Source organism: Piliocolobus tephrosceles, chromosome 13 (genome assembly GCF_002776525.5).
Source record: "Piliocolobus tephrosceles isolate RC106 chromosome 13, ASM277652v3, whole genome shotgun sequence".
In the NCBI taxonomy this organism is placed as follows: domain Eukaryota; kingdom Metazoa; phylum Chordata; class Mammalia; order Primates; family Cercopithecidae; genus Piliocolobus; species Piliocolobus tephrosceles.
Window position 1 is genome coordinate 13,343,595 of NC_045446.1, and position 26,133 is coordinate 13,369,727.

A 26,133-nucleotide genomic window follows, 5' to 3' on the forward strand; every position below is an offset into this window, starting at 1 on the left:
GAAGTGAAAATGATGAGATTAATTTTTATTGGAAATGTGTCAGTCATTCACACAATTGGTTTTTCCTAGGTCACAGGGCTACCACAGAACTTCACTCTAGCTGAGCTGATGTAATTCTGCCACTTCCCAGATGTAGGACACAGGTCAACTCCTAAAGCTGGGAGTCGAGTGAGCTCCACCCTTGTACATAAATTAAGAGTTAGATAATGGTGATTTTTTGGAGGAAATCAGACTATCATTGTCAGAACAAATGGGGAATAAATGCTGAGTACCAAAATCTGTCAAATATTAAAACAATATTGGAGGAATAAAACAAGATATCAGCACATACACAATAATTAAAAGATTGGAATTAGGTACATAAATAGACCAATATCTCTTTATGACATGGTAAAACATTAACAGTTAATGTCAGTGAGGTGATGATGGGCTCTACATTAAGTACTATAGTCTTAATTGCCAATAATATGAAAAATATATTCAATATACAATATTAAACAATATTCATAAAAATAAATGCCAGAGACAAAATTATTAAGCAAGGGAAGAAAATAAAAAATAATATATTTTAAAGCTGGAATAAGAAAAACTTTCCCAAGCAATTAAAAATATGATGTCATAAATACAATTATGAGATTGTGACATTAAAATAAAACATAATTTTATAGCAAGAAAGCTGAATATGATAACTTGATATATAAAAGACATATCTATGCATTATATGTTGAAGTAATTATATCGTATATATAATTAATATAAAGAAATTATATGCAAAGATATAATACATATATATCTTTGAGGCTCCATATGTGCCAATCAGAGTCCTGATTTTTCTACCTTTCTTATACCAAGTATCATATCATACGATACCAAGTATCATAGGTCTATAAGACAGACAATGTTATTACTACTTTCCTGAAAAGAAATATGAAGCACAGAGAAATTTTGTGGCATGTTCATAGCTACATAGGTAGTAAACAACAAAGATGGGAGAGCAAGATAAAAACCCTGGGTTGTCTGATTAGAAAGCCCACATTATTTACCACCACACTGTATTTTTGACATCAACACTTAGTCTCTTTCCACTATTTTGCATCTGAAAAGGAAGTAGGTAGCACATGAAAGTATTGCTTCTCATTTTATTTATTTTTGCTCTACAATAAAAACAAATGTATTTAACAAATATCATATGTTGCACATTTCCATATATGTCATAGGATACAAATTTGATTAAGATATAATTCTGCCCAGTAGAAGGTGGGAGAAGGGAAAGGAAGAAGAAATAAAAAATATAAGTTGAAATCTGATGCTTAATGTGATTTTTACTCCATGTATACTTTTATTCAAATGATAGCTTGTGCACGTGCAAGGATGGACTGTGCTATTTCAAAGTACTTTCTATGGGGGAACAAAAGAAGGAGAGGAAAAAGGGAGGTGGAGATGGCCATGTATCTCCACTTCCCAAGGAAAAGGCCCTTTAGTCACCATAGGTGGGAGAAAAAATAAGTTAAATAAATGGGAGGAATATTATACAGGGGAGCAGAAGTATGTGTTTTGCATGGAGGCCTCATTTTAGCAATACCTTTTTTGCTCTTCTGCTTCCAGATCTTATTTGCCAATTTAATGCCTTATTTAATGCCTATGAAGTTCTTACGATGAATGAAAATCTTTCAAGTACTGTTGCCTCATTAAATGCATTTATTTATTAATTTAACATCTAGTACTCTTGACAAAGAGCCAATGAAATGAGTTATTGAGTTCCAGGGAAAAAATGAGAACATAATTTTGAATTTATTATCTCTCTATATATACACACACAGTTCATAACTGGATTACATATAATAATGATATCAATATGTCTCTCAGTATCGAAGTTGGATTCTGGTAATTTCTTATGTGAGGTTCTTGTGTTACAGTCAGCATAGATTTCTGGAGCATTTGTCTGTTGATCTTTTGGTGGCCTCAAACCTCATTAAGTGGTGAGGGAGATGCTGCTTCTGCTATGTGAGAATTTGATGGCAGAATTAACACAACCTGTGAAACAATCAGAATGCCATAGGTGAGTCACCCAAATAACCTCAGAGTGCCCCTTTCCTGCCCACATAAAGTCATCATCATCAGAGTTTACTCTTTTCTTCTGATTCATGTTCAAGATCAAGCATGTGGGACTTCTCAGTCATTCTTTAGATCAGGCCTGATGTAGGACACAACATTCAGTGGTAGCTCTTGACCCGAGCTATGATGACCACTGCCCTGGTCTTGCAAGTAAATCAGTCTTACATGTGGATGACAGTGCACAATACGATGGGTAAACCAAGGTGTCATGAAAAACATGGGGCTCTTCTTCCAAACCAGGTGGTTCATGCTGATGGCATCAACATGCCCAAATCGTGATTTGCTGGTTATAAATAATGCATTGCAAAAACCACACTGGCCCAGAATAGCAGGGATCATCGCGAAACTCAGAAAAGTTCTGGTTGTTCTTCCACAAACTCATTGTGACATAGGGTTGGTGGAAGAACCAGGAAGAGATAGAGACCTAGCTATCATAGGCCCCGAAACCACTGCTTTTCTGAATTCACACCAGGAGATTAGGAAACAACTTTCCCCAGCTCCTATGCTAAGAGCCTGAGGGAGCACAGGCTTAAATACTCTGACATGAAAGTTACTAAAGAGTTTGCCTCCATGTCCAAATGTTTCACTCAGTAAAAATAAAAAGCTTTAGCCAATGAAATTATAAAATCATTGGTAATTGCTGAGAATCTCTCCCTTCTCAGGTTTTACAATGCAAAACCCACTGTTAGAGCTAATGTGCTATAGTCAATCTCTCTTCAGTGAGGAAGGGCTGTAGATGAGTGGGATGTGGTGTTGCCTGGGAATCTCAAAAGAAGACAAAGAGGTACAAGATGATGGAGAAGGGCACCAGAAGAACCATCTCATCAAACTATGATTATTTATGATTATTTTATTATTTGGTTGTCGGTTTTGTCTGCCTGTGGGCCTTTGGTTAATGAAGCTAATGAGTAGCTGTTAGGATTTTACTATCCATTTCCTCATTCTGGAACCCTTAACCCTTGGAGGATATCCCTCCCCATTCTTCCTAGAGCTTCTTTCTTGGTCTCTTCTTTCCTTCCATTCCCTACTTTCCTCTCTCCGTGTGACATTCTTTGGGTTTAACTGCCAGGAGCAGCATCAGCTGCAGGTCTTGGGGTAAGAGAGTGGATAGGTGGGCACAGACTGATAGAGAAGTCTGAGATCATGATATTTCATGGAAATATTCCAGGAAAAATTGTTGTAATAGGATAATGGAATAAAATAAAATATTTTGGGGGGACTTCATTGTGAAATATCCTCATATCTGGATTCAGAGGTTATGTACTTTGAGATAGAAAGAAAGGGGAAAAGATCTTTTATGTAGCTATTGTGTTAGGCAGAGTTCTAAGGTGGCACTCACTAACCCCTTGTGATTCCCTTCTCAAGGGGAGTGTGGATGGAACCTGTGTATAGGATGAGATACAAGTCCTGTGTGTAGGTACTAACTACTTAACTTTCAATTTATCAAAAAAGGCATTCTGAATGGACCTTACCCGTTCGTGTGAACCCTTTATGAGAGGATTAAAGCATTAGCAACCTGCTGGTTTCAAAGATAAAATACATTGTCATGAGTTCTCCAACTGAGAGGAAATGAATTCCACTACATTAGAGTGGAAGAGAATTAGAAGCTTCAGGCAAGGCCACAGCCCCAGCCAACTTCCTGATGAGAGCCTTGTAAGATCCTGAGTCTAGGACCTACTTCAGCTGGGCTCAGACTCTTGAACCATGGAAACTGAGAGATAATGAATGTGTTCTGTGTTAAGACTCTAAGTTTGTGTAAGTGATTACACAGCAGTAGAAAACTGATACAGACATCTTCAAATGAAGGCCAATACTCACCCCACCAGGGGTACAACAGACCACTTTACATCCAAAGGCAGAGAGGGACACAGCGATGCAGAATTCCAGCATACTTAGGAGGAGCACCATGCCATCCATACCCTAGGAGAAAACTCATAACAAAAGAATGTGAGAAATGGAGATGACAAGTGGAAACATTGACCAGGAACCACAGTGTCATCAGAGAAAAAGCACTGGCTGGGAGTCAGGAAACCTGCCTCCCAGTGGCAGCCATTCCCTTGACCAATTCTTGATCTGCTGAAGTAACTTCTCACTTTTTTCACTGATAAAATAATCACAGACATTTATTCCCTAGTTCAGTACCTCCCAGTGCTATTGTAGGCATGGAAGATGAAAGTGCTTTAAAAAGTTAGGAAGGGAGTATAAAGATAATTGTCATCTTATCCTATTGAGTACTAGAAACTCATATCATTGACAAAATATTATGATTCTATATCTTAGTGATTGTAAGCAGAGCAATGGTCTCCCAGGGAGGTCTGCATCCTTGTCCCCCTAATCCTCAGTTTCTGGGGATTGGAACGCAGACCTCCCTGGGGGACCATTGTTCTTTTTGCACAGGAAAAAGCATTAAATTTGCAGATGAAATTAAGGTTGCTTATTAGTTGATATAAGATAATTTTCCTGGATCATTCAGGTGGGTTCAGCATAATGACAGAATCTTTATAAGTGGAAGCAAGAGGCAGAATAGAGTTCAAGAGACATTTGAAGATGCTGCATTGCTTGATTTGAAGGTAGAGGACAGGATGACAAACCAAGCAACATAGGCAGCCTACAGAAGCCAGAAACGGCAATAAAACTTATTGTCACCTAAGCGTTCAGAAAGGAGTACGGCCTTGCCAACACTTCGATTTTAGCCTAGTGAGACCCATTTTGAACTTCTGATCTCCAGAAATATAAGATAACCAAACTGTGTTGTCTTAAGACACTAAATCTGTAGTAATTTGTTACAGTAACAGTAAGAAGCCAATACAACAATGAATATCAAGTAGGTCAGTCTTTAGTCCATCTCTTCGGAGCACTGACTTTAGGTCTAGTCTTCAGCCAAGAAACATGGTCAAAATTTGGAGAACATTGGGCAGTGCACTCATTTCTATTCATTTTACCCTGGATTGATGCAGGGATTATCTGGTTTAAATATTCTCTCTTTTTCTCTCCATGGTTAGGGATAGTCCCTCTGTTGTGGAAGAGCCAATAGACCAAGAGCTCAGGATATGAGTGATGCAGACTTAAGGAGACCTTGAGAATATTTGCATTCATTGCTTTTTTATTTTCTTGTGCCTTCAACAGCTGTAGTGGCCTCTGTGTTTCCAACATTGTTGTAGGCACAGAAGAGAGCAGCAAACTAAACAGACAGTTCCCCTGTCTTCAAGGATTTTACCATCTAGAAGGGTAGACTAGAAGATGGCCAGATAATGTACATTGTAGGTTTTGCAGACCATAAGGTCTCTGTCACACATATTCAAACCTGCTATTATAACACAAAAGCAGCACTACACAACATGTAAACAAATGGGCTTCATTATATTTCAATTAAACTTTCTTTATGAAACTTTATTTACAAAAACAGGTACAGGGCTGGGCCTCCAAAAAAAGTAGCATGTCTATAGACCTGTGGACTGATTGTGCAGGTGCCCAGGCAAGAATAGACCAGTTGCTTCAAATCCCAGGAAGCCCTTATGGAGGTCCTCTGCTATAAAAACAGTCATAATAATGTTCACACAATTAACAGGAATCCATCATGGACTCTGGGGAACGTAATTGAGATGAACGCAGAACCAGCTACATAATTTAGAGTCTCTTGTTTAAAATTTTTAAAGACAATATCAAGATAGCAACAGCAGAGCATTAGATCAAGCACAGGGCTCTTTGAACCATGAAGTCTTGAGTAACTGCACGGGTCCCATGCCCAAGAAATGAGCCCTATCGAGTTGGCCAATTCCAGATTTTGTCTCTATCATTGTGTCCTTAAAATCTACCAATGAAGAGACCTTCATAAACTAAAAGTAAGGTCCTTCTTCAGGATAGCAATAGCAAATAATAGGGGAATTAGAGGCAAGAAGTTGTAGAATCTAAACTTCTTTTTGCCAATTTCTAACTGAATGACCTTGAAATAATTTGTCAAATTCTCTATAGAAGCTTTTTCTTATTTTGAGGGAGTGGCAAGAAGTAAAATTGCTTACTACAAAAACATTAGAAATCTCAATGGAAGTAAATTAGTTTAGCAGAGACACCTCAAGGGGTTATTTTGGTGTGATTATATAGCCCACAAAACTATGTAGAATTCGCTAGTAATGAAGTCAACAGAATGCGATTGATTCTGCCTAGTAAGTTAGGAAGAATGTTGGGTTTCCACGTTTACATAAGGGAAGGACACAGTAAGGAAGAGAACTAAGCAGCAAGGCGAAAGGCTGAAAGTTAATATAGAGGGAAAGTAACAAAAAATTGCGGGTGTTGAAAAATGACCAATAGGCTTTCTCTTTTTTGTGAGATGGAGTCTTTCTCTGTTGCCCAGGCTGGAGTGCAATGGGTCCATCTCGGATCACTGCAACCTCCGCCTCCCAGGTTCAAGCAATTCTCCTGCCTCAGCCCCCCGAGTAGCTGGGATCACAGGACATGCCATCTTGCCTGGCTAGTTTTTGTATTTTTAGTAGAGACGAGGCTTCATCGTGTTAGCCAGGCTGGTCTTGAACTCCCGACCTCAGGTGATCTGCCCACCTCAGCTTCCTGGGTTACAGGCATGAGCCACTGCGCCCGGCCAAGCTTTTTAATAATAAAGATTTAATTGTGCATTTTAGTCTGCTGTGATGTGCTGCAAGAACTCTTCCTCCCCACAATTACCCAATGGCCCAAAATGTCAAGAAGTTTTACTACCTACAAAATATTGTGTAGGTGGCATTTTCAGAATAAAGCAATTAGGATAGCATTAAGATAAGAAAAAATATACAAAAAAGTAGTGAAATTCAGAATGAAGATTAAGAATTTATCAGGAGCTAGATGTTGAGGATAAAAGTGGTTAACCTTGCAAGAACATCCAAAGATGTTGGAAAGGATACTGAGTTACTTGACACTTGGAAAATACTGTTCAAGACAATTTTACTTCATTATTAGAGAACAGGAACTGACATCTGGGCCCCAGTTTTAGAGGAGATAACAGTACATACTGCATCACTGTTTTAAAATTAAACAGAAAAATTTATACAAGATACCCACCACAGTAACTATTAATGAGCAGGTGTTCTATAACTATAAGCTTTCTTCCCATTTTGCCTCATCACATGTAGAATAGAGACAGAGATGAGACACGTACCTAAATCCTAAATGAAAGATTATTTTATTTCTTAATCACTCCAACCTCCCAGTCATTCAGCAATTAGGGATTATTAATTGTTGTTGTTGCCAGAGCCAGCACTCCCCAAACTTGCTTCTATGATAATATGCCCTGAAAAGAGGTAGCACCAACCATTAAGATGGACACAGTCCCGTGACAGTTATTTGAGTTGCCATCGTAGTTACAGTTACGGTGATAAAATGAATAAGTCAACAAGCTAATTGTGTTGATTAAGATCCCTGATACAGCCAGTACAGAGCTGGTGATATTCATTCCCAGGCTACCTCGGACCTAGAAAGGAATGAAAATCAATTAAACAATCCAACAACATCCTCAAATATATCTCCATGAATCACTTTACACCCACCGATTCTTTCTTACTGCCATCTATCTTTATCTTGATTATTTCAATAGTCTTCTAACTTGTTTTGTGGTTTCAACTCTAATCTCTTGCCAAAACACAAACATGATCTCATTATCCCCCAGCTTAAATTCTTCAGATGATTCCTGTGTGCACATAAGATAATCTCCAAATCTCTTTAGCAGGGTTTTCAATGTCCTTCACACTTTAGCTGGACAGCCCTGTCTGTGTCCTTCCCTGCCATTCCTTGCTTCTGAAGCCTGATTTCTTATAATTTTTCTTTCTTTCTTTCTTTTTTTTTTTTTTTTCTGCTCTGTCACCCAGGCTGGAGTGCAGTGGCGCGATCTCAGCTCACTGCAAGCTCCACCTCCTGGGTTCACGCCATTCTCCTGCCTCAGCCTCCCGAGTAGCTGGGACTACAGGCGCCCGCCACTACGCCTGGCTAATTTTTTGCATTTTTAGTAGAAACGGGGTTTCACCGTGTCAGCCAGGATGGTCTCGATCTCCCAACCTCGTGATCCACCTGCCTTCGCCTCCCAAAGTGCTGGGATTACCGGTGTGAGCCACCGCGCCCGGCTTATCATTTTTCTAAATGCTGTTTGTCTGTCATGCCTCTATACCTTTTGTATATTCTCTCTCTCAGCAGTATGTTCTTTTCTGTACATTCTCTTCTCATGGATAAAGGTAAGGAGGCTTTTAATAAGAACTAAAATTGCTGACTGGGCGCAGTGGCTCATGCTTGTAATCCCAGATTTTGGGAGGCCCAGTGGGAGTAGATAACCTGAGGTCAGGAGTTTGAGACCAGTCTGACCAACATGGAGAAACCCTGTCTCTACTAAAAATACAAAAATTAGCCAGGCGTGGTGATGCATGCCTGTAATCCCAGCTACTTGGGAGTCTGAGGCAGAGAATCACTTGAACCTGGGAGGCAGAGGTTGCGGTGAGCTGAGGTGGCGCCATTGCACTCCATCCTGGGTAATAAGAGTGAGACTCTGTATCAAAAAACCAAAAACCAAAAAAAAAAAAAAAAAAAAAAAAAGAAACCAAAAAAAGAAAAGAAAAAGAAAAAATAACTCAACATGCACAGCAAAGTGTGAGGAGTATGTGTAATGTGGCTGCAGCTGGAGGGGACACTAGGGAGTTGGGTTAGGCCAGATTTGAAAAACACATATTGGTCATGTTCCAGAATTTGATATTTATCTTTTGAACAAAGAAAACTCAAATATGGACTTTAACAAGAAAAAAACATTTATTAAGATATGGACTTTTGCATTGTATTGGCTTTATGAAAGGTATCTTGGCATGAGAGTTACATTTTAAATTTGTTTCTTATGTAATAACCTTATTGTGAATTTCTTTTATTGAAAACTCAAAATCCTTTTTGAATACAGTTGGAATCTACATTGTAATCAATGGGTCAGTAAATATTATGCCACACTGATGCTTGGTGTCACTGTCATGGGCTGACTCATGCTGCAGGGTTTTGCTGGAGTGGTCCCGCTTAATATTTCTTCTCAATAATTCTCTATATCTTCAAAAAGATTCCCTTCGCAAGGGTAAGATTCCCTACCTTGCCAAAATATCCAGTCCTATGTCAGTAATTAGCCTGACTGCAATTTTTGAAAGACAGATTTTAGTAGGTAAAACGCACAATTGCTCCTGATTTTTTACAAACAAGGAAACAAAACCTATTTTACACCCTGGCAGAATACATTTTTTGTTAATCCTTCCTTTTTTTGATACCAAAAAAAAAGAAAATATTACTCACCAGGCCTTTTGTAGTTCTAATTCCTGCTGCAATTGACAAGGATCCTGAAATAATAAACTAAAAATGAGAGAAAAAATGAAGGTAAAAAACTTTAAACCAGTATTGGGAGTCATAACTTACTAAATTTAATTCTAAATTAGATAGGTATGTTAATCAGATCAATTATCTTAGACAAAACCACAATGGTTTGCACATTATTTTCCCTTTTCCCAGAAAGAACAGAGAAATTATACCAGATAAAACCATGGGAGAATTTATCAAGGTTTTCAAATAACGTCTAACTGAAATGATACTAAACCTGTTTGAGGGCACTAGGAGATAAAGTTTCCAAAATTCTGATACAAAGTAATTCTTACACGGTACCAAAATTGATGATGATATTTAAACAAAAAAACACTAAAATTATTCTCGTTTAGAGTATTTTTAAAGTTATAAGTAAAATAGTAGCAAAAAATGTAAATTCCCAATTAGATGTTGACTAGAATATACTAGTTCATTTGATTCCATCAATAAGGCAATTATTTTTTATTTAGCTAAAATAGCTAGTCAAGGTGGTCAGACTCTCTGCCTTATAGTATTCAACTGTTGAAATTTTTTCTTTGCTTTTCAAATTTGATTTCAGATTATTCAAAAATCATATTATAATATAAAAAATACTGAACTAATAAAAAGTTCAATAACTTTATTTAACTAACTTCCAAATACCCAGACATACAGATGATTCATGTTCTCTAAATCACCACTGGAATGAAAACGCTAGAGGGAATCACCCCTCATATGATGTAAAATACATCATGAACGTTTGGGATATTCCTTCAGCTCTACAAACATTTTTTAACTTTGAAATATTCTAATTTATACAATTAATGAATTTAAGAAAAAATTGCATGCTAATTGCTATTCACTTTTACAGTGTTGATAGGACAGGACATTTAATACAGTTCAACATTATTAGTAACTGCAACATTACTGGTAAAATATGAAGAATTATAATTTCTGTAACATTATAGAAATCTGTCTTGGTCTAAGTGTCTTTAATTATATTTAATGAAAAAAAAGTAGGACCATTTCATTAAAGTCAAAATTAAGATAAAGATGCTGACTATTATGTAATACTATTCTGAGTATATTTACCAAAATAATTATATAAGAAAAATAGTTGGAATAAATGGTTAAAACTATTCTTCTGTAATTTAAGCACAAACAATATATATTGCAAACATTCAAGAATATGAACTAAAAATTACCATAAATTACTTTAAAAATTCAATAAGGCACCTTGGAAAAACATTCTTTGCAGAAATTATATATACACGTTAGAAGTGTGTATGTATGTCTGTGTATTTGAAGATAGGATTGAATAAGAGGACTTCATTTACCATAGGAAAATATATGTATGTACTATCTCAGAGGAAAAAACAAGGAATGTGAAACATACAGGAACAGAACTGAAGAGGCCAAAATTAAGAGGAACTTGTGACTGGTTCTTGGTATTGGTGCTTATACTGTATAAAAGATTAGAAGGGGGCACTTCACAGATGAGGTATGGAAAAAAAGGTTGAAAGAATAATGGAAGGTAGCCGCAGAAAAGATTTCACCAATTAAGTAGAGGCTCATCTAATGGAACACCTACAAGAGTCTGAGTGATGTCTCAGTGGACAAATGGCTCCTGCAGTTCCTGTTAATCTACTGAACATATGTGGAAGGCTTGCACCATGTAAGCTGGTTTTTAATGTGATCTTGAAAAGGAAATGGAAATAAAAGCAGAAAACTAAGTGGTTAGATGTATGCAATTCTGAAAATACACTGACCCTATTTGAATCTTCGTCCCTGTACCAAACAGTTGTGATCTTGGGTTAGTTACTTAACCTCTCTTCATCCATAAAATGATGATAATGAAAAATCAGAAGTTTGTAGTGATTGTTTGAAATGAAACTGCACATATAAAGCACTTAGTAGAGTATCCACATGATAGTAAGAGCTTAATAAGAGCTGTTATTGGCATTAGTATTTTTAGATATATGAAGTATTGTGCAACTTTCTAAAAGTAAAGCACAGCTTTACTGTTCTTCCAATCTTGCACTTCTGCTGTAAATAGGTGAAGGGGAGCAAAAAGCAAGCTCTGCTATAAAATTCTAAACTATTTCATTCTTAGTTTTAGAAATAAATGGAAACCCTGCAATGCTAGAATAGATTCCCTGATTCTAACGTAAACTCAACTTATAAATTTTATTTTTCTCTCATCAATGGATAAAACTTGGTATTTTATTCTCAGTTTTACTCTCAATTTGCATTAAAACTATCTTGTGTTTTATCTTGGGAGGAGGTTTTTTAATTTAATAATAGTTATAATTAATTTAATATGAATTATAATAATTATAGTTATTTTTATTGAATTTATGAAATAAAATATATCAAATAACATTTTCATTTTCTAAAGTAACAATTTCCTGAGTTTCAATAGTCAATAGACTAGATATGAGAAACTGCTTGTGTACCAGCCACATCTCCTCTTCCTCCTTGCTAAGCAAGCCATTGTTTTGTTCAGTTTCTCATGAGCTAAAGGTAGGGTAGGCTCCTCCTCCCAGCTACAGAGGTAAATCTTGATTAGTCCAAGCCAATAATGGCAAGTTCATTGTCTTTACTGACAGCTGATTTGGGAATATGTATATAAAATATTTACCAAAAGTTGGATGTGTCAACCATCTCCCCTCTGATATCGTCGGCTAGCAATCCTTGATGAAATCCTTGCACCACTGAATGAAGCAATCCTAGAAATGACAAGCCACTAATCTTGTTGTGAACTAATCAGTGCTTTCAATGTTTAAGCCATTCTGGTTTGGGTCTTTGGCAATGTGCTGCTGTAGTATATCTAACGGATATGTCTAAATATTTAATCTACCTAGATTTAATATAATACTATCAGTAGTACTTTAAATATGAGAAAATTGAGTAAGAAATGGTCAGATACCACTCTCAGATTTACAGAATTACAAGATACAGTTAGAATAGGATTCCAAAGATCAGGGTATTGACAACTGCTTTATGTTATCTTCAATTATATCAAAAGATACTCTACTCACCATCACTGACCCCCAAATTGTGTACCCGATATACACGGAAATAGGGTAATGTCCATAAGCACTAAATGCAACACACATCATTGTTATTCCCATGCTGAGGCTCATCAGGGCAATCAGAATCTGCACAACCTAGAAATGATGAAGAAAGTAAAAACTGATTATCCACCGCAAAAATAGTGCTTCTGCCACCCCCTTTCCAATCACTAAGCTATCCTTATTCTCCTTCATTTGATCTAGTCATACGACCTTCTTAGTATTCTCTTATCACTCTTTTTTCACATAAATAACCGTGAATATTATCTTACCAATATTACCTCTCGGGATGCCTGTCATTGCCAATAATTTCAAGGTTAAGAGGAGTATGCCAGAACCAGCCCAGAGTTGCTTTTCTGATACCTACGATGTTACTTCTACCGCAACTATTTCTCTCTTTTTATCATGAGCTCAGAGAAGTGGCCTAGGAATTAGAAAGCAATTATTGTGGCAAGGAGAAGTAACCTGAAGAAAGGAGAGTATATACAGGGGAAGAAACAAAGAAGAGCAAATACGATATTTTCTTGAAGTCTGGAGTATGAGGACATGAGTATGAGTACCCAGGGATCGGAGTATGAGGACATGAGTATGAGTACCCAGGGATCGGAGTATGAGGACATGAGTATGAGTACCCAGGGATCGGAGTATGAGGACATGAGTATGAGTACCCAGGGATCCAAACATAGCAGAGTAAGAGCACCATTATCCCATGGCATTCCAAAGGATCAAAAATATTTCAACAACTTATCAAAATTTATGGGATGTAGTGAAAGCAATGCTTAGAGGAAGATTTATAACATTGAATGAATATATTAAAAAATCATGATCTAAAACCCATCTCCTGAGAGTCTACCTTAAGAAACTAGAAAAAGAAGAGCAAATTAAACTCCAAATAAGCAGAAGAAAAACTGTAATAGAAATTAGAACAGAAATCATAAAATTGAAAATAGGACATGAATAGACAAAATCAATAAAATCCAAAGCAGTTTTTAAAAATATATGTATATATAAATAAAATAAAATAAAATAAAATAAAATAAAAACATCTCTAGCCAGGCTAAGAAAAAGAGAGAGGACAAAAATTACTAACATAAATGAAAGAAGGAACATCACTACAGTTCCCATAGAAATTAAAAGGATAATAAAAGAATGTTATGAACAATTCTACGTCCACAGTTTGATAGCCTTGATAAAATGGATAACTCCTTAAAGACAATTTGTCAAAACTCACACAAGAAGGAGATGCTCTGAATATGTCTATAATTATTAAATAAATTGAATCAATAATTAATAAATTTCCAAAACAGAAAGCATCAGACCTAGAAGGGCTCAGTGGTGAATTCTACCAGACACTTAAGAAATAAATTATACCAATTATTTACAGAAAATAGAAACAGAGGAAATACTCCTTAGCTAATTCTATGAAGCTAGCACTACCATCTACCAAAAAACCATGCAAAAACATTACAAGAAAACTACAGACCAACATCTTTGATGAACAAATATACAAAAATCCTCAACAAAATATTTGCAAACTAAATCTAGCAATGCATTAAAAAAATTGTGTAGCATCACCACTTGGGATTTATCCCAGGTATGCAAGTCTGACTATACATTGAAAAACCGATTAATGTATTCATCACATCAACCGGCTAAAGAAGAGAAATCACATGATTGTATTAACAGATGCAGAAAAAATATTGAACAAAATCCAATGCCTGTTTATTATAAAAAACACTTGAAAAACCTATCAATAGAGGAGAACTTCTTCCGGTTGATAAAGAATATTTATAAAAACCTACAGCGAACTTCATACTTAATGGAGAAACTCAAAGTTTACTCACTAAGATCAGAAACAAGGCAGGGATGAGCCCTGTCACTACTCCTTTTAACATTGTACTGGAAGTCATAACAGAAACAGTAAGACACAAAAAGGAAATAAAGGTATATAGATTGGTCAGGGAAAAATAAAACTGCTTTGTTCCCAAAAGACATGATGTCTGTGTAGAAAATCTGAAAGAAGCAACCAAAAATTCCTGGAACTAACAAATGATTATATTAGGCTTATAGTATACAAGATTAATACATAAGAGACAATTACTTTCTTATGTACTTACAATGAATAAGTGAAATTTGAAATTAAAAACATAATGCCATTTAAATTAGCACTTCTAAAAATTAAATATTTAGGTATTGGTATTTGGTATTTGTTAGGTGTAAATCTAACAAAATATGTACAAAATCTATAAGAAACTACAAACTTTGATAAAATAATTAAGTAAATGGAGAGATATTCCATGTCTACGGATAGGAAGACTCAACACTGTCAAAATGTTAGTTCTTCCCAACTTGATCAGTAGATTAATGCAATCTCCATTAAAACCCTAGCAAGTTATTTTGTATATATTGATAAACTGACTCTAAAATGTATAAGGAATGGCAAAAAAGCTTAGAATAGCAAACATGATCTTGAAGAAGAAGAAGAAGGAGTTTTAAGACTAATACTACCCAATTTTAGGACATACTATAAATCAGGACTGTGTGGTATTAGCAAAGATATGACAAGTAGATCAATGTAATAGAGTAGAAAGCCTAGAGATAAACACACAATATAGTCAAGTGATCTTTGGTAATGAGCCAAAGTAATACAATGAAAGAAAAAGATAGTCTTTTAAAAAAATAGTACTTAAAACTTGATATCCATAAGTAAAAATAAAACTTAGACACATACCTTTTATCTTTCATAAAAATTAACTCAAAATGAATCACAGACATAAATATTACACTAAAAACTATAAAACTCCTAACAGAACATAGGCCGAAATCTAGATAACCTTGGGTTTGGTGATGAATTTGTCAATACAATACCAAAGGCACAAAACAATAAAATACAGAATAAATCATCTTAATTTTCTTAAAATTAAAAAATTCTGCTCTGATGAAGACATTGTCAGAGATGAAAAGACAAATCAGACTGGGAGAAGATATTTGCAAGAGTCATTTCTGACAAAGGATCATTATCCAAAATATACGACAAACTTAGAACTTAACAATAAGAACATAAATGTCCTCGTTTAAAAATGTGCCAAAGAATTTAACAAGACACCTTGTGAAAGAAGATATAGAGATGGTAAAGAGACATGTGAAAAGATGGTCCACATCTTATGTCACAAGGAAAATGCAAATTAAAATGATAATGAGAGTCCACTAGCACCTGTTAGAATGGTAAAAATTCAGAGTACTGACCCTACCAACTGCTGGAGATTATGTAGAACAGCAGGAACTAATTGAGTGTTGATTGAAATATTCAAAATGACAGAGTCACATGGAAGACAGTAGGGCAGTTTCTTACAAAACTAAACATACTATTACCTACAATATAGTAATCATACTTACCCAAATGAGTTGAAAACTTATATCCACACATAACCTGCCATACAGATATTTATAGCAACGTTACTCCTAATAGCCAAAGTTTGGAAGCCATCAAGATGTCCTTTGTAGGTGAATGCATAAATAAACTGTGGTACCTCTAGACAATGAAATATTATTTGGTACTAAAAGTAAATGAACTATCAAGTCATAAGAAAACATGGAGGAAATTTAAATGCATGTTTTTAGGTGAAGGAATGCAACCTAAAAAAAAAAAAAACACCTATTGTACAATTCCAACTGTTTGACTTTCTGGAAAAGGCAAACTATGAAGACAAGAAAAGATTAGTGGTTGCCAGGGATTAGTGGGATACTACATGATACTATGAAGGTAGATTCCTGTCGCTAAGACAAGAAAAGATTAGTGGTTGCCAGGGATTAGTGGGATACTATATGATACTATGAAGGTAGATTCCTGTCGCTATACCTTTGTTAAAACTCATAGAACACACAACACAGAGAATGAATCCCATTGTGATTTGTGTACTTTTAGTAATGATGTGTCAGTGTAGTTCATCAGTTGGTACAAAGGTTACTCTCTGGTGGGAGGCTGATAATTAAAAAAGCTATGCATGTGTGGGAGCAAGGGGCATATGGGATATACCTGTACTTTGCTCTCAATTTTTCTTTAAGCCTAAAACTTCTCTAAAACATACAGTATATTTTAAAATAATTATTCATACATTAAAAAATAAACCCACTTTGGGAGGCTGAGGTGGACAGATCATGAGGTCAGGAGTTCAAGACCAGCCTGACCAACATAGTGAAACTCCGTCTCTACTAAAAATACAAACATTAGCTGCGCGTGGTGGCTCATGCCTGTAATCCCTAACTACTCAGGAGGCTGAGGCAGGAGACTTGCTTGAACCCGGAAGACGGAGGTTGCAGTGAGCCGAGATTGTGCCACTGTACTCCAGCCTGGGTGACAGAACGAGACTCCATCTCAAAAAGTAAAAATAAATAAATAAACCTAGTAAGTGCCAACATAAATAACATCGTTTATGAGAAATAGCTATATTTCCCCCACCCTCCAAAAAATGAATAATGTGAAAAAAGGATCCAAAATATCCACAGTGATATTTTCCCATTTGAAACTTGGGATAGTGATAAACCTATATTTAATGTCCTTTCACCTGCCCTATTCTATCATTCTTTTAATCCTTCATTTCTTTTAGGCATGCTCATCTGAGACTCCAGATAAAAATGCTCAGAGAATAGATTTTTCATCCTCTGAGCAGGGGGCTAAGAAAAGGTGCCAGAAAGAAATAGTAGCAATATGCATCTGTCAGCTATTCAGGAAGGCCTATAAAGGGGACATCAGCTAGTAGTGCATAGGTGGCCTTTTATTTTACTGCTCTTCCATGCTGAGTTTATATACAGTTATCATGGATGACCCACAACCCTAGATCTGAAGTCAATATATTTCAAATATAACTCAACTGGAAGCATGTTGTGATAGAATACTATATAGTTTTTCAGATGAAGAGCGTGAAAAGTAAATACTGATGTTGCAAGTGTTGGCTGTTATATTATGAGGTTAATGGGACAGTGTATTTGGCATTAGGTCTTATGAAATATGAGTTTACAACACCATTGGTCTTCCCCTAGATTTGCAACTTACCCCAAGGACTTTGGGTTCCCCCTTCAAGAACTTCTCTTGCAATCCTTTCCACAGAGGTGAATGTGCGACAGCCATGTTTCCCAGCTGGGGCACACCAGGGCCAGCCCCTGGCATGGACTGTTCCATTCCTTGCATGGTTGTCATGGCAGCAGAAAAGGTGCTACAATAAGAAATGTAATTTAGTATGATGTCCTGGAAATGACAAAGGAGGACATGACACTTTGGAGCAGGGTCCTCCCTAAGGACAAAATCTGGTCTACATTCCCTTCCCATATCATAATAGCTGTTAGAGCCAGGGAAGTGGAATAGGCAACACATTAAGGGTGGGGCAGGGGGAGAAACTAAATGTCATATGATATCAAGATGCTAGAAAGTCCCGCAGAGAGGGACATGTTGACAGAAGCTAGGTAAACCTGTTGGACCTCTAAAATTAGAGAAATTTATTTAAGTTCCATTCCAAGTCTGCTTAGATTTTATTTCTATCCCTCTTACTGCCTAATCCCTTGATTATAGCCACTTCCCCACGAAGGATTACTTTTTTTTTGAGATGAAGTATCACTCTATTGCCAGGCTGGAATGCAGTGGCACGATCTCGTCACACTTCAACCTTTGCCTCCTGTGTTCAAATGATTCTCCTGCCTCAGCTTCCTGAGTAGCTGTTACTACAGGTGCACGCCACCATGCACAACTAATTTTTGTATTTTTAGTAGAGACAGGGTTTCCCCATGTTGGCCAGGATGGTCTCGATCTCCTGCCCTCGTGATCCGCCCACCTTGGCCTCCGAAAGTGCTGGGATTTACAAGCGTAAGCCACCATGCCCGGCCAAAGGATTACTTTTATAATAGTAATAAACCACACAAACTCATCTGCCTTCCAATTTATTGTATAGTATTGTATAGTTCCTCCTTTTCTAATCAGAGCACAGTTAAATTCACAGGGCTGAAAAATCTTCCCATGTTCATCCTTGCTGAGTGTGACTTACGTAATCTTGTATTTTGTCCCAGAAACTCTGAAATTTGGTAATGAAACTAATGGCTCTGAGTCATATTCTTGGCACCACAAATCTAAATCTCTTGTCCTATTACATTGCTTTAAATCCTAACTTGCTGGTACATAGCAAGGACCCATCAAATCATTTTTTGAGAATCTAAGCACAAACATATTACTCTTATACTTCTTTCTGTCCTCAATGTAATAACTCCAACCAAGTCATGTCGAGATAGGCTAAAACCACATAGAAATTTTTATCTATGTATTTGAATTCATATTCAGGTGTTTCATGATCCACTTCCATAAATTTTTAGGGAAATGCAGCTTGCTAATATCCTTCAAGTAATAGTTAATTTTGATATCATTTATGCTTCATTGAACCCCTATAAAAGTCTCAAGTTTGGAGATGTGTGCCCTTTTATTGGTAACATAAATGAAAAAAAAATTGTACTCCAAATTTACTATGTTGAGAAAAAAATTAAGATTTCTCTGAAAAAATTATCATCTTGTATTTATTTTTAATGCATCAAAGGAAATAAATTATTAGCTATCTAACAATAAAACTGATTAAAGTCAGAAGAAGGAGGGTGAATTTCAGAGAAAGATAGAGGAGAAAAGTTAAAATGAAAAGATTAATCATTTAGAACATGAATTTAACTTTAGTAACGTATATACTTAAAATTATGAAAAATAGTAAAATTAAAAGTACAAAATTACAAATTATAAGTATTTCTTTTAAAAAAGAAAGACAAATATAATAAATAAGGAATATATAATGTAAATATGACTGAAGTAGTTAAGATAAGGAATTAAATATAAGAATGTAACCGGCCAGGCGCGGTGGCTCAAGCCTGTAATCCCAGCACTTTGGGAGGCCGAGACGGGCGGATCACGAGGTCAGGAGATCGAGACCATCCTGGCTAACTCGGTGAAACCCCGTCTCTACTAAAAATACAAAAAAAAAAAAACTAGCCGGGCGAGGTGGTGGGCGCCTGTAGTCCCAGCTGCTCTGGGGGCTGAGGCAGGAGAATGGCGTGAACCCGGGAGGCGGAGCTTGCAGTGAGCTGAGATCTGGCCACTGCACTCCAGCCTGGGCGACAGAGCAAGACTCCGTCTCAAAAAAAAAAGAATGTAACCAAAAAGTCAGTGTTCTTATTCTGATCACTTTTAGAAAAGTTCCGAAAACAATTTGGACAAACAGAATTAGAACTCCATTTTTTATATGAAAGTGTGAAACAACTAACATTTCTATAAATCAGGTGAAATGAGTGTTAAAAACAAAGATTACATGAGGATACATTTGGAGAGAATTGTAGCGAGAGTATGAAAGAAACAGGACACCATGGCCACAGATTTCAGAGTATACTTATCAAAGATGAGAGGCCCCCCCGAGGTGTACAGCATAAATTATTGTTTACAATCCTGGGAATTAAATACATCAGTTGATAACTGTCACTTCTCTGGAAAAGTAGAGTTCTGAGAATCATCAAAGTCAGTAGTAAAGGAGAAATCCCACCAAAAAGCCACATATTTAGAAAGCAATCAGTCTCTGAATAAGTCCTACATTGGAGTCCATAAAGAAGGAAGTAGATATCCTTGTTACAAGCCTCCAAGAAGTCCCACAGATTAGGAGCACCTGTTTATATATCACATATAGAATATGTAAAGAGTACAGATAACTTATTTAAATGAAAATTAAATCACAAAAATGAAGTCAAAGATAAAGCACATAGAGTGACAGGACATATTTGGAACATAATCTCAAATAAATTTCAAATATAAAATAGTGTTGACAGAAAACAATTGGTCAATGTGTTAAATAACAAGGAATTAGCTGAAAATAGAATTAGTCAACTGGAAGAAAAATTTGAAGAAATCACCAAGAATTCTGTAGAGAAACAAGAAAATGGTCATAATAGAAGAGAGGTTAAAAGATTAGAAGAGCAGAATTAAAAGGTCTAGAATATGTCTGATTAGAATTCTGAAGAATGTCACCAAGAAGGCCAACTAGAAGTTCCTAACCCTCATCATCATCAATACACACACACACTCCCCAAAACAATGAATGAACAACTGCATTCCAACCAAAATAATTAAAGAAGAGCACTTGAAAACACCAAAGGAGTAGCAGAAATCTTGTAGATCATAGAAACCCAGGATGGCTGCATGAAGAAGGAGAAAAAACACCTTTCTTCCACCACCTTTCCCCCAGTTAGGACCAGCTCTGAGTCAGGAGGGCCTTCTTCCTGCAGGGAAAAGGTAAGTGAGAAGACCTCAGCAGCTCCCATCAACACCATGGACACCTGTAATCTTACTACTGAAGAAACTTAGAGTCTTCACAGGCTCTGAGTTCAGCTGATGGAGCTACCTGAAGTCCACATGTCTGTCCTATTCCAGAGGTGGCCTCCATGGCCTGAACTGCTACTGTACTGCCCCTTCTTGGAAGTGAATCACTGCTAGAGTGCATTCTGCTTCAGGAATGAGTAGCCATTTGCACCCCTCCATCTCTGAGGCTTAACCACCACTATACCACACACACCTGGTAGCCATACCTAAGCCAAACTGCTGCTGTCCACTCTCTACCTGCCGAGGCCAGGCTGCCATGGAACTGCTCCATGCCCCCATCTTAGTCGCTGGTGCATTCTGCCCCTCCAAACTGAAGCTGAAACTGTGTCCCACTCTCTGAGGACACATAGCTTTGATTGAGCTGTGTCACCCAACCATCCAGGCAAAATAACTGCAGTGCCCCACCTCCCTGGAACTGACTAATTTCCTGGAGTCCAAGCTTCTGAGAAACCCTGGCTCTCCAGGGGGTCATTTCTGTACTGCTTCAAAAAACCCAATGACGAAGCCACAGACAGGCCTAGTCATTCCTGAGGCCTTGCTGCTACTACATCCAGCCTTACACAGTCTGGGATATTGCCATGCCTTAACATCTCAGGGTCTAGAGTTACCACTATGTGGCACTCCGTCCCCCAGGGTTGGAGTTGCTGCAGTGCCCTATTGGCTCTGGAACCAAAATTTCGACTGTAACCTGCTCCCCAGAGCTCAAGCCTCCAGAGCACCCCTCTTGCCCTGGAGCCATGCTGGTGTTGTACACTGACCCCAGAATCAGTAACTGTTCCATCCCTGCCCCATGGGCTTGAGTTGCTGAGGTATGCCTCAGAGTCACAGCCTCATCTTTGTGGGTAATCTGCATCCACCCATGCCTCGGTGAGTGAACCTCTGCCACAGTAGTTTTGCAAGACCCTGAGCCTAGGACCCCAGCTCCACAGCCACTATTATAGTGCAAAAAGTACAAGCTGTCTACCTCGATGGCAACCATGTGGTGTTAACTATGTGGTGTTACAGGCTCACAGACTGCAAGGGCTGTAGGGGCATGGCTTTCTCCACCTAGGATCAAAAGGATGTCACAAACAGCTATGGGAGTGGAGTCACTTCAAAGAGCCTCCATCAGGGCAGTGCTGAGTGGAAATATGGGGTCAGAGCCAACACAGAGTCACAGTTAGGAATATGCCTGGTGGAGCCATGGGAGTGAGGCTACCTTTGAGATCTCAGAACTATAGGACCACTAGCATGCAACTCCAGCCTAACGGAGCTGAAGCATGGACTGAGCCCAGCAAAGATATGCAAGCAGGGCTGTCTGAGGGCCCCAGTCAGCATTCCCAGGATTCAGGACATGGAGTCAAAGGAAATTATTCTCCAGATTTAAAGCTTAATGCTGTTTTCTCTGTTGGATTTTGGACTCAGTTGAAACCAGTTATGCCTTTTTCTTGCCTAGTTCTTTCTTTTGAACTGAGAGAGTCTATTCTGTACCTGTCCCACCATTATATTTTGAAGACAAATCACTTGTTTTGATTTCACAGGCTGACAGCTGGAAACATTTGCCTCCCGATAAATTATACCTTGAGTCTCATCCATATCTGCTTCTGATGTGACTCTGGACTTAGGACTTTAGAGTCGATATTGGAATGGGTAAAAACTTTGAGCCTATTGAGACAGAATTATTGCATCCTGTATGTGAGAAGAACATGAGTTTTGGAGGGCTGTGGATGAAATGCTATGGTTTCAATGTCCCCTCTAAAACTCATGTGACAACTTAACTGCCATTGTAATAGTATTAAGAGGTGGAACCTTCCAGAGGTAATTCAAGAGGTAATTACATCAGGACACCCCTACCTGCATGAATGGATGAATGTTATTATCATTGGAGAGGGTTAGTTATCACAGGAGTGGACTCCGGATAAAAGAATAAATTTGGCCCCATCTTTCTCTCTGCTTTGTACGCTCACTTCCACCTTCCTTCATGGGATTACCCTCACCAGAGGTTTGCACCATGCATGCCCTTAGACTTCCCAGCCTCTAGAGCTATAAGTGAAATACAATTTTATAGTAAATTACCCAGTCTTCAATGGTCTTTTACAGCAGTAGAAAACAAACATACCAAAAATTTAGTTTCGTGAGAGGACAGTACAAGTCTAGAGTTCTTGTTTCAATAAACATTATTACTGTCACCATAAAATAGTCAATTTATATAACTATGAGATGTTTCATGTTAGCCTAATGATGACTACAAGGCAAAGAACTACAGCAGATACACAAACGTTAAAGAACTCAAAACTTAGCACTTCATAAAATTACCAAATCATAAAGGTAGACAAGATAGCAAGAAAGAAACAAAGGTCTACAAAAACAACCTCCCCCAAATAATAAAATGGCACGAGGAAATCCTTATCTATTAATGCTAACCTTAAACACAAATGAATTAAATTCTTTGAACAAAAGGCATTGAGTGGCTGGAAAATTTTTAAAAAACATCTAACTAGATGCTGTAAGAGACTCACTTTAGCCTTAAGAAGAAACATAGGCTGAAAGTTAAGGGATGGACTATTCCATGCAAATAGTAGCCTAAAGAGAATAATTATCCATACTTAGGTCACATAAAATAAACTTCAAGTCAAAAACTGTCAAAAGAGGCAAAGAAGGTCATCATTTCATGATTGACTGAGCACAGAGGGTGGGTAATAGAAATCATTAATAACAAACTACCAGACTTTTTTGAGACAGGGTCTCACTCTGTTGCCCAGGCTGGAGTACACTGGCACTATCACGGCTCACTGAAGCCTCGAATTCAGCCACCCGAGTAGCTGGGATTACAGGCATGTGTCACCACACCCAGCTAATTTTTGTATTTTTTGTAGAAATGGGGTTTCTCCATGTTACCCAGGCTGGTCTCAAACTCCAGGGCTCAAGTGATCTTCCTGTCTCAGCCTCCTATAGTGCTTGGATTACAGGAGTGAGCCACCATGCCCAAACTTAAACTTCCAGATTTTTAACACAGAAAATGTATTGCTGAGCCTTCCACCAAGAAAGGACACTTGCAGTCCCATAGCCCTCTTAGGGTTCCTGTTACATTTAGTTCTTGCCACTCTTGATTAGGGGCTGCTTGTAGGGTTCTGAAATAATTTCCACATACTTTTCCTGTGCCACCTTACTTTTTTGAAAGAGAAATTTTAAGGAAGGCTGAGTATCTTCTATTTAGGTCTTCTAACATTTGAAATAAATATTACCTCTTCTCCCTTCTGGGACAGTTGGTAAATTGTCAATTTGTGGGATTTAATAGAATGACTTTAAATTAAGCCCAGAGGGGGACAATTCTCCAATGTTTAACAAAATTTGAGAGTACAAATTAGATTTAAGACCAAAAATAAGGCCTGCTATTTTTTTACCCCTTTGCTCCATATCTAAATTTTGTGTTCTGCTCAGAGGATGTTAAAGTGTGCATATAGGTCTGAATGTATCTACTCTATAGCATGTAAATGTAACCCACCTCATAAACTCCATTATCATTCGAACAGAGACTGCAAGCGGAAGAGGAGAGCCTCTTGGTCCACCTCTGCATAGTCTTGTATCTAATTTGTTCCATGAGAGCAAAAAAGGACAATCCTGACTCTTCTGACCAATCTTTGAGACAAACTGCAAAAGAGAGGAAGTGTCAACATCTGACAATATAGTACCATGAATAACATGCTCTCTCCAATTATATAGACCCCTCTTATCTGCTTTTCCACTTGCCCCAAGACAGGAGCAGGTTGGAGCAGAGTCATGACAGGAATAAAGTCCCTGTCTAGCATGCCTTTGAGTGGCAGGAAGTGTTAAAGGAAGTTTATGTTTTATACTTCAAGCCAGAAATGAGTAAGTGATAGTAGGAATATCAATAATAACAGTTAATATGTACTTAGCATTTATTAAGTGACATGCACTGGTTTAAATGTTTTGTATGTGTTATTTCATCATTAAATTCCCCTGAAGATATACTCTATTATTCACAGGGCAGAATTATAGAAACACAAGATTAAGTAACTTGAGTAAACAGTGGCAGGACCAACATTTAAATCCAGGTGCTGTAATTCCAGAACTCCTTTGCTTAAGGGGATCCACTACGCTAGTCTGGTGAATAGAAAATCTCTTTTGTTTGCACAAAAACTTGTACAATTAATTTTCTTAGCAGCATTATCTATAATAGCTAAAAGGAGGAAAGCACCCAATTTGGAAAAAGTTAGGTACAAGACTATGTAGAGGTGGGCCAAGAGGCCCTCTCCTCTTCCTCTTGCAGTCTCTGCTGCAGTGATAATGGAATTTGGGAGGTGGGTTACATTTATATGCTGTGGAGTAGGTATATTCAGACCTATATATACACTTAAGCACTCCCTGCACAGAACATAAAATTTAGATTTGGAGCATATGGCCAAAATAAAATAGGTCTTATTTTTGGTCTTACATTTATTCCACATCCTTAGATTTTGTTATACTTAGGGGAATTGTCATTCTCTGGGCTTAATTTAAAGTCATTCTAATAAAAACCAGAAACTGACAATTTACCTACTTGTTCCAGAAGGGAGAAGAGGTAACTTTTATTTCAAACCTTAGAAGTCCTAAATAGAAGACATCCAGCCTTCCTCAAAATTTCTCTTTCAAAAAAGTAATGTGGTGCAAGGAACAGTATGTGGAGATTATTTCAGAGCCCTGCAAGTAGTCCCTAATCAAGAGTGGCAAGAGCTAAAGGGAACAGGAACCCTAATGCTATGGGAGTGCAAGTGTCCTTTCTTGGTGGAAGGCCCAGCAATTAACTACACTATCCGTGTTGAAAATCTGGAAGTTTAAAGTTGGGCATTGTGACTCACTGCTGTAATCCCAGCACTATGGGAGGCCAAGGTGGGAGGATTGTTGGAGTCCAGGAGTTCGAGATCAGACTGGGGAACGTGGTGAAACCCCATCTCTACACAAAACACAAAAATTAGCTGGGTGTGGTGGTGGGCGCCTGTAATCCCAGCTACTCAGGAGGCTGAGGTCGAGGCTGGAGTAAGCCACAATGGCGCCAGTGTACTCCAGCCTGGGCAACACAGTGAGACCCTGTCTCAAAAATATCTGGTAGTTTGTCATTAGTTCCTTCTGTTGCCTACCCTCTATGTTCAATCAATCTCATTTTAATCCTACACAACCATTTTTCAACTCTGTGTATTTCTCTCATCTTCTCAAGGCAAGCCATTATCCTATTTTCAT

At 37.6% G+C, this 26,133-nt stretch overlaps 1 protein-coding gene across 3 annotated transcripts in view; it reads right to left on the reverse strand.

Annotated features, from left to right (window-relative positions):
- Positions 1–1,125: 1,125 nt before the first annotated feature.
- MS4A4A (membrane spanning 4-domains A4A) overlaps positions 1,126–26,133 on the reverse strand; it is a 39,005-nt gene continuing 13,997 nt past the window's right edge. For 2 of the 3 annotated variants that reach the window (XM_023215509.1, XM_023215510.1), the window contains exons 2-8: positions 24,401–24,546; positions 17,581–17,740; positions 12,495–12,623; positions 9,412–9,468; positions 7,415–7,573; positions 3,934–4,035; positions 1,126–2,034 (exon numbers count right to left, since the gene is read on the reverse strand). In XM_023215509.1, coding sequence (XP_023071277.1) covers positions 1,963–2,034; positions 3,934–4,035; positions 7,415–7,573; positions 9,412–9,468; positions 12,495–12,623; positions 17,581–17,740; positions 24,401–24,546 — 825 coding nt within the window. In that variant the 3' untranslated portion in view covers positions 1,126–1,962. The remainder of the gene's footprint in view (positions 2,035–3,933; positions 4,036–7,414; positions 7,574–9,411; positions 9,469–12,494; positions 12,624–17,580; positions 17,741–24,400; positions 24,547–26,133) is intronic. The other variant, XM_023215511.1, reaches the window with a different exon arrangement.